The sequence below is a fragment of the Corella eumyota genome, chromosome 1 (assembly GCF_963082875.1).
Source record: "Corella eumyota chromosome 1, kaCorEumy4.1, whole genome shotgun sequence".
NCBI classification, from domain to species: Eukaryota; Metazoa; Chordata; class Ascidiacea; order Phlebobranchia; family Corellidae; genus Corella; species Corella eumyota.
In genome coordinates, this window is record NC_137490.1 from 9362060 (window position 1) to 9372060 (window position 10001).

General features: G+C 36.7%; 1 protein-coding gene across 1 annotated transcript; it reads left to right on the forward strand.

Annotated features, from left to right (window-relative positions):
- Positions 1-372: 372 nt before the first annotated feature.
- LOC145753105 (stabilizer of axonemal microtubules 4-like) lies at positions 373-4971 on the forward strand. Its single transcript, XM_082569505.1, has 10 exons — positions 373-479; positions 684-910; positions 1535-1691; positions 2457-2517; positions 2594-2706; positions 2982-3145; positions 3292-3430; positions 3585-3736; positions 3898-4062; positions 4219-4971. Exons 1-10 carry the CDS (start codon positions 474-476, stop codon positions 4340-4342), a joined length of 1308 nt encoding a protein of 435 aa, XP_082425631.1. The 5' UTR covers positions 373-473; the 3' UTR covers positions 4343-4971.
- The last annotated feature ends 5030 nt before the right edge of the window (positions 4972-10001 follow it).

The window sequence follows — 10001 nt, forward strand, 5'->3', positions numbered from 1 at the left end:
GTTGTATGAATGGAAATTGGGGACAAACTTAAATAATACTCGGGGCATGCGACAATTCTTTTGAGAAAATACAATTTTCTATTTCTAATAAAAAATTTTGCTTATATTAGTGTCAAAATATTAGCATAATGGAATTCTGGTTAAATTTTTAGATTTTTACGTAAGAAATTTTTGTAAATCAAAATATTCGTGTTTTTTCCTATGCCTGTAATGCATTTTAAGACCTATTTTTGCCTCCATGAATCAGGAAAATGACGTAAAAATCCGGTTGAATCAGTTAAACTACTTGTGTTTATATATATACTTTGGCTATGCATACCTAACGATATATTATTTTACATTATTATGCTATACACCGTCACAGTCGATTAACACGTTGCTATGCAACCGACCGCGCTAAGTGATAGCCATTAAAGCCTATATTGACTCAAGTTAAGTCGTTTTAAATTTTTTTGGCTTACAAACACCACAGTATGACAGTAAGTTATATTGGTTTTGCTTTCTTTGAAGGCCTAAAGTAATATCAATTTGGTAATCAAGTAGCAGGGTAGTTGGTAGTGTCGCACTAAAAATAACATAATACAATTTTTTAAATATTTTTTTGCGTTATGAAGTGTTATAAATGCATTTAAAGTTGTTTAATGTTTATAGAAATTGATTTGTGACAGACTTGTTGTTATTAGGCGATGGTTAAGCAACGTACCGGTCCAGTGTCAGATCATATAAAAGTAAGTCATGGTGGAGATCAAAATATAAGTAGGTTCTACCACACCAGATATAATTTTGACTATAAATGGGAAAACTTTAAACCAAGAACTGGAAGGGCTGTGGGAACAGGTTATGCGTCAAATTTTAGACCACAGATTTATTACACACAATTTTTGGACAATTTAGACAATCCTGTTATGGGGTAAACATAACTTTACCTGTATCTTTTTTAAACAAATATTTGTTTAAAAGTATGCAAATACTATCTTTTAAAATCGATGTTCTTATTTTAAACCGCATTCTAAAACAGCCGTTAAGTTTATATATAATGAAGCTAGGTGGACATATACCAAGCTTGATAATAAATAAACTAAACGACTGCTTTAGAATATTTATTTTATTTCATTTTATAGGTCCACAAAAAATTTAAAACTGTTTGTGTTTTTTTTTATATATCTTTATCATTGATGTGGGAAAGTCAAATGCGCGACATAAACATAAGAGTAACATCGGTTACGCCGACCTAGTCTCGAGTTGCCTGTGGCAGTTTGGGATATTATAAATTATAATTGCCCGGTAATTATACTGCTGATTAAGTGCTGGCCCAGCAGAAGTTCATACCGTTTATAGCCCCTTACTTAGAGGCGATACAGCATGACATCAGTGGGGATTAAACCCATGACTTCATATGTGGTGTAGCAAATATTTTTACCACTACACCACGCTGCCGGTAAAAGGTTGCGGGCATATTAAGACAATGATAAGTCTAACCAGTTAATATTAAAATACAACTAACTATTGGTTAACAGAATGTTGTTTTTTTAAGGTGTTTATTGACCAACAACTATGAGACTGTTAACAAACGACAGTATCGCGCAGCAAAGGGTTCGAATGGAATTGATTTTTTCCCAGGTGAAGTTATTACAAAGGGTGAAAGTGGTTTTATTCGAGGACGACCTATAACAGTCCAAACAGTTGCAGAAGTAGGTATCAATACTAGACAGTTTTTCATTAAATCAATTACGTTTTTGTTAATTTGAAAAACAATTGCGATTTTTTTAAAATAAAGTAAGTGTATTTATTAGCGCAAAAGTAAACATAAAAATGTTTTTTTTTTTAAAAAGAGCAACGACTCTTCTATTTATTTAAAAAAATATGTTACTCATTTAATAAGATTTGTTTCTCCTAAAATATCATACAGAACTTTGTTAATCTAGCAATAACTTAATGTGACATGATTTACGAAAATTTCTAACATGGGCACCGAAAAATTTAACCAGAATTCTATTATATTAATATTTTTACACTTTTATACGCAAAAGGTTTATTAAAAGTAGAAAATTGTATTTTCTCAAAGGAATTGTCGCGTGCTCTGAGTAAATTATTTGAGTTTGTCCCCAATTTCCATCCGTACAACACTGCGTTTGATGATGTAATAATGTTTAGTAAACCACATTTTGGGCATATTTTAATTACCTTTTTTCTTTTTTAATTTTATTTTAATCATATCTCTATTTAATAACAACACTACACGAAAAAAATTGCGCGTAAAAATGTTAAAACATTGGTAAAATAAAATTCCAGTAAAATTTTTAGATTTCTACGTTTTGTAAAACGAGATATTCGTGTTTTTTCCTATACCTGTAATGCATTTCTAAGACCCATTTTGATCTTCTAATTTTACTTCCGGTCACGTGTTAAACTACTTGTGTTTATGTATATACTTTGGGTATAATCATATATTTCAGGGGGCATCTTATATGAGAAGCGAAACAAAAGTTAAATTTCTTGGTGAACCAACAGTGCAACGTAAGTTTCATTATTTGTTAGTTATTGGGTTTTAACCCATTCCATTGTAGTAAATAATTCAAAATTTTTATTTAAGTTAATATACATCACAAAAACTTGGGATCAATCGAAGACAGTGGTTTTACTCTCAATAAAAATGTTGACCCAATTACTTTTAAAAATGAGGAACCACATACCAACCAACAACCCGTAATCTTTATTATGAATAAAATCTATATTACCATATTTGGTTTTAAATGTATTAAATAAAATGAACATTAAATGTACAAAATTAACATAATATTAAACCCACTGCAAAATGTTGAATTTTAATTGTTTTGTTTTTTTCCTCTTATTATAAACGACTTTTACAAGTTAAATTGATTTTTTCGTACCTTTTCAAACAATCTACCTAGATTGATTACCACAAACGTTATATTTAACAGCGTTTTACTACTATACAAAAGTAACCGTTTTTATTTAAGGGTTTTGCAACTGTTAGACCATCAGGATTTAGCATCACAGATACAAATTTTAACTCATGGAAAGATGCAAATAGAGAAGAGCCTCTTCCAAAAATTGCTAACAGATCATCGCACGAAAGTGGCTTTATTCAAGATAAATACAGAGTTGATCTTTATTCAAACAGGTATTTCACAACATTACACTTTAAAAAGTTCTTATTTTATTTAACCAAAGCTTTTAAACTTTATTTGCAGGTTTATTTAGTGAAAATTTCTATGTATTTATTTCTACCATATTTTTTATTATTTCTACCATACTTTTTTGTAACAGGGTTCCAAGAATGGCATTTACGGGCATGAAAGACGTCCCACCTATGGTTACAGAACAAATTAAAAAGAAAAATCCCTGCGAGTACATTAATCTTTTGTATCCAAATAATAAAAAATCTGTAACTGCTGCCATTTATCAGGTACTTTTAATATCCTTTTAGTTTAACGTTTTTTTTAATATACGGTTTCATGTAAGTTACTTTTTAAAACAAATTTGCCAATTTTTTTAAATGTTATCATCTTTGTGAAGTTATTTAGTAATAGTTCTTGAATAAGTATAACTATTTAAAATAGGGAAGACAGCGTCCTGATTTAAAAAAGGAAGAAATTCTTAAGAGAGAGCATGTTGGTGATAAAACATTATCAGCCCATTGCAAAAACAACGACAGTTATTTAGAACCTAAAAATAGCGACCCAACAAGATATTTGACTGATTATAATTTAAGGTAAGGAAATAAACAACATTTTCGTAAACGAAAACTTGATACTGGTTAAAAGTAAATCAATGTTAACACTCTCAGTATTAAAACATATATCAATTTTTAGAACAATATTAAATTATTTTATTACACCTAATTGCAAAGCAATACATGTTTACAAAATCTAGGCATTACCACATGAACCCAGAAGGAGCAGATCGAGAGGGTTGGGTTATTGGAGGGTTACAACAAGCAAAAGAAGATGGATACTGTAGAGATTTTAAGGTACACTCTATGGGAAAAGTTGAAGATTTCAATATGAGATTAAAGAAGCTACAGCCTTATGTTGCAAGGTTTATCATTACCAATATTTTATTTTTTTACAAATACGATGTATCATTTACTAACAAGTAAAAATATATAATTCCTTAAATTTAACGAAAAAAGAATTAACAAAAAGTAAAATTTAATAAGGGTTACTGAGTTTAACAACATTTTTATATTTTAAGGAGTGTTAGAAAGAGAGATCAATTTTACGTTGACCAGTCTCACAATCACAAAATATCAGTTTGCACTTCCTTACCGACCATGAAACCACCCCTAACTAAATCTACCTTATCGTCTGATTATTAAACTACCCGGTCAAGTAATCAAAGAAATATGGATGAGGATTACATTTCTTTTAAATGTTAAAAAACACTCCTTTTTTAAATTTAATAATATGTCAATAGATCAAAATTTTAGAAACATAACGTTAATTTTGAATTAATTTTTATTTAGATTTGTAAACATGGCTTTAATAAAAATAAAGTCCTAATTAATCAAAATCTTTTTTATAGTGATAGCCTAATCATTCCCTTTACCTTTATAATAATTTATCGCATGTTATAAATGTTATGTTTGATCGATTTTTAAATTGTTTAAAAAGTATTTTAAATTGTAAAAAAATTGTAACATATACAACATTTGCATTAACTAAACAAAAAAAGAAGAACCAAATTCTAGCATTAAGAAACATTTTTTAGGAAATGATTTTAAAGGTTCCAACTTCCAAGCATGGCAAAAACTAATACATAAGATCATTTATATTCTGTTCTGGCCTTACTAAAAAAACATTTTATTTAAATAGCCTCATTAATACAATAAACCACAAATGGAAAGGAAAAATTTATTCTGTTGCGATTAAAAGAAACAAAAAACCTTTAACATGTGTGTTCCGAACATTACCAAGCTGTTTAAAAGGAGGATCAACGATCCGTGATGAACGCCCAAAAGCACAAATTTGCATGGGCGCTTCGGAAAGTAGATTACCATTTTATGTAACGAATTACGTAATAAAAAATATTTAAACAGCTATGTTTGTGGGTTTTGCAATTATGTAAATGTTGTATATAGCACTGTAGTATGGGTGACACTGAATCACAAAATACCTTTAAAACCCCTAAAAAATGTCTGTGGTAATTTCAATTTAATTTTTAAAAAACTATGATGATGGTGAGAATGGTGAGGATAGTGAGGATGATGAGGATGATGAGGATAATGAGGATGATGAGGATGATGAGGATGATGATGATAATGCGGATGATGAGAATGATGAGGATGTTGAGGATAGTGAGGTTGGTGAGGATGGTGAGGATAGTGAGGATAGTAAGGATGGTGAAGATGGTGAGGATGGTGAAGATGTTGAGGATGATTAGGATGATGAGGATGGTGAGGATGGTAAGGATGGTGAGGATGATGAGGATGATGAGGACGATGAGGATGAAGTGGATGATGAGAATAATAAGGATAAAGTGGATGATGAGGATGATGTGGATGATGAGGATGATGAGGATGATGAGGATGATGAGGATGGTGAGAATAGTTAGGATGGTGAGGATGGTATGGATGGTAAAAATGGTGAGGATGGTGAGGATGGTGAAGATGGTGAGGATGGTGAGGATGATGAGGATGATTAGGATGATGAGGATGGTGAGGATGGTAAGGATGATGAGGATGATGAGGATGATGAAGATGATGAGGATGATGAGGATGATGAGGATGATGAGGATTATCAGGATGATGAGGATGGTGAGGATCGTGAGGATGGGGAGGAGGATGAGGATGATGAGGATGAGGAGGATGATGATGATTATCAGGATGATGAGGATGGTGAGGATCGTGAGGATGGGGAGGATGTTAATGAAGATGAAGAGGATGATGATAATGATAATGATGATAATGATGACGATGATGATGATGGTGATGATGGTGATAATGGTGATGATGGTGATGATGGTGATGATGATTTCTACATATCCATCTCCATACCCATCTCCATTTTTATCTTAATCTCTATCTTTATTATACTCATCTCCATCTCCATCATCTTCATCTCCATTTCCATCATCTCCATATCCGTCTCTATCATCTCCATCATTTCCATCATTTCCATCATCTTCATCAACTTCATCATCTTTATCATCTTCATCATCTCCATCATCTCCATCATCTACATTATCTCCATCATCTCCACCATCTTCATCATCTCCATCATCTCCATTAGCATATATTTGGAAACTTTAACCGTTGTCAATTTCGATTTTAAACCGTAAAAATTGTAACCACGCATTGTAAGCTCTAGTTGACAACGTTATTACAAATATGATTTACGGTCTACGCGTAAGAAAACGTAACTCGGAAACAGTTATTTATTGGTAATATTGTTAGTTTTACGCACAGGAAAGAAACATTAGATAGTTTAAACGATAGGCAACTTGTATTAAAATCGCATAGGAAGCACATGTTAGCAAATTTTAATCTTTGTCGATTTTAATTTTAAATCGTAAAAAACGTAATCACGCATTGTAAGCTTTAGTTGACAATGTTTAAAATAATTATAATGCACGTCGTCCTCGTCGTCGTCGTCGTCGCCGCCGCCGCCGCCGCCGCCGTCCTCGTCATCGTCGTCATCCTCGTCGTCGTCGTCGTCCTCGTCGCCGTCGTCGTCTTCGTCGTCGTCGTCGTCCTCGCCGTCCTCGCCGTCCTCGCCGTCCTCGCCGTCCTCGCCGTCCTCGCCGTCCTCGCCGTCCTCGTCGTCCTCGTCGTCTCGTCTCCACCTCGTCTCCACCTCGTCTCCACCTCGTCTCCACGTCGTCTCCACCTCGTCTCCATCTCGTCTCCATCTCGTCTCCATCTCGTCTCCATCTCGTCTCCATCTCGTCTCCATCTCGTCTCCTTCTCGTCTCCATCTCGTCTCCATCTCGTCTCCATCTCGTCTCCATCTCGTCTCCATCTCGTCTCCATCTCGTCTCCATCTCGTCTCCATCTCGTCTCCATCTCGTCTCCATCTCGTCTCCATCTCGTCTCCATCTCGTCTCCATCTCGTCTCCATCTCGTCTCCATCTCGTCTCCATCTCGTCTCCATCTCGTCTCCATCTCGTCTCCATCTCGTCTCCATCTCGTCTCCATCTCGTCTCCATCTCGTCTCCATCTCGTCTCCATCTCGTCTCCATCTCGTCTCCATCTCGTCTCCATCTCGTCTCCATCTCGTCTCCATCTCGTCTCCATCTCGTCTCCATCTCGTCTCCATCTCGTCTCCATCTCGTCTCCATCTCGTCTCCATCTCGTCTCCATCTCGTCTCCATCTCGTCTCCATCTCGTCTCCATCTCGTCTCCATCTCGTCTCCATCTCGTCTCCATCTCGTCTCCATCTCGTCTCCATCTCGTCTCCATCTCGTCTCCATCTCGTCTCCATCTCGTCTCCATCTCGTCTCCATCTCGTCTCCATCTCGTCTCCATCTCGTCTCCATCTCGTCTCCATCTCGTCTCCATCTCGTCTCCATCTCGTCTCCATCTCGTCTCCATCTCGTCTCCATCTCGTCTCCATCTCGTCTCCATCTCGTCTCCATCTCGTCTCCATCTCGTCTCCATCTCGTCTCCATCTCGTCTCCATCTCGTCTCCATCTCGTCTCCATCTCGTCTCCATCTCGTCTCCATCTCGTCTCCATCTCGTCTCCATCTCGTCTCCATCTCGTCTCCATCTCGTCTCCATCTCGTCTCCATCTCGTCTCCATCTCGTCTCCATCTCGTCTCCATCTCGTCTCCATCTCGTCTCCATCTCGTCTCCATCTCGTCTCCATCTCGTCTCCATCTCGTCTCCATCTCGTCTCCATCTCGTCTCCATCTCGTCTCCATCTCGTCTCCATCTCGTCTCCATCTCGTCTCCATCTCGTCTCCATCTCGTCTCCATCTCGTCTCCATCTCGTCTCCATCTCGTCTCCATCTCGTCTCCATCTCGTCTCCATCTCGTCTCCATCTCATCTCCATCTCATCTCCATCTCATCTCCATCTCATCTCCATCTCATCTCCATCTCATCTCCATCTCATCTCCATCTCATCTCCATCTCATCTCCATCTCATCTCCATCTCATCTCCATCTCATCTCCATCTCATCTCCATCTCATCTCCATCTCATCTCCATCTCATCTCCATCTCATCTCCATCTCATCTCCATCTCATCTCCATCTCATCTCCATCTCATCTCCATCTCATCTCCATCTCATCTCCATCTCATCTCCATCTCATCTCCATCTCATCTCCATCTCATCTCCATCTCATCTCCATCTCATCTCCATCTCATCTCCATCTCATCTCCATCTCATCTCCATCTCATCTCCATCTCATCTCCATCTCATCTCCATCTCATCTCCATCTCATCTCCATCTCATCTCCATCTCATCTCCATCTCATCTCCATCTCATCTCCATCTCATCTCCATCTCATCTCCATCTCATCTCCATCTCATCTCCATCTCATCTCCATCTCATCTCCATCTCATCTCCATCTCATCTCCATCTCATCTCCATCTCATCTCCATCTCATCTCCATCTCATCTCCATCTCATCTCCATCTCATCTCCATCTCATCTCCATCTCATCTCCATCTCATCTCCATCTCATCTCCATCTCATCTCCATCTCATCTCCATCTCATCTCCATCTCATCTCCATCTCATCTCCATCTCATCTCCATCTCATCTCCATCTCATCTCCATCTCATCTCCATCTCATCTCCATCTCATCTCCATCTCATCTCCATCTCATCTCCATCTCATCTCCATCTCATCTCCATCTCATCTCCATCTCATCTCCATCTCATCTCCATCTCATCTCCATCTCATCTCCATCTCATCTCCATCTCATCTCCATCTCATCTCCATCTCATCTCCATCTCATCTCCATCTCATCTCCATCTCATCTCCATCTCATCTCCATCTCATCTCCATCTCATCTCCATCTCATCTCCATCTCATCTCCATCTCATCTCCATCTCATCTCCATCTCATCTCCATCTCATCTCCATCTCATCTCCATCTCATCTCCATCTCATCTCCATCTCATCTCCATCTCATCTCCATCTCATCTCCATCTCATCTCCATCTCATCTCCATCTCATCTCCATCTCATCTCCATCTCATCTCCATCTCATCTCCATCTCATCTCCATCTCATCTCCATCTCATCTCCATCTCATCTCCATCTCATCTCCATCTCATCTCCATCTCATCTCCATCTCATCTCCATCTCATCTCCATCTCATCTCCATCTCATCTCCATCTCATCTCCATCTCATCTCCATCTCATCTCCATCTCATCTCCATCTCATCTCCATCTCATCTCCATCTCATCTCCATCTCATCTCCATCTCATCTCCATCTCATCTCCATCTCATCTCCATCTCATCTCCATCTCATCTCCATCTCATCTCCATCTCATCTCCATCTCATCTCCATCTCATCTCCATCTCATCTCCATCTCATCTCCATCTCATCTCCATCTCATCTCCATCTCATCTCCATCTCATATCCATCTCATCTCCATTTAAATCGAAAAATAATTGTTGTGTTAGAACCGCACAGAAATGAATATTGTCTTTACATAATATTTTTCGAAAATATTAATATTCATAAAAGTTATGATCGTTTTATTTAAAATTTATGTAATCTCAAAACCTAAAATTTTGTATTTTATTAGACCCGCATTGACCTAACTAACATTCAAGATAAAACATTTCGCGAAAATTTTTAGTAAAACAAAAGTTTGAAGTAATTTTTATTTTGGTTTTCATTAGGTCACGTGATATTTTTGGCCAATGTTATCGCATACAAATTTAAAAAAAAAAATAAAAAATTTTAAATCGAAAAATAATTGTTGTGTTAGGACCGCACAGGTCCAATTACCGTGTTAAAAAAATATTTTTTTTTAAATTAATATTCATAAAAGATATAAAACTTTTAATAAAAATTCATGAAAT

What these genes read in the sequence shown, in the direction of transcription:
- LOC145753105 (XM_082569505.1), top strand. An exon ending in CAGTCCAAACAGTTGCAGAA is followed by an intron (nt 1,692 to 2,456) that starts GTAGGTATCAAT and finishes CATATATTTCAG; the next exon opens with GGGGCATCTTATATGAGAAG. An exon ending in TGGTGAACCAACAGTGCAAC is followed by an intron (nt 2,518 to 2,593) that starts GTAAGTTTCATT and finishes TTTTTATTTAAG; the next exon opens with TTAATATACATCACAAAAAC.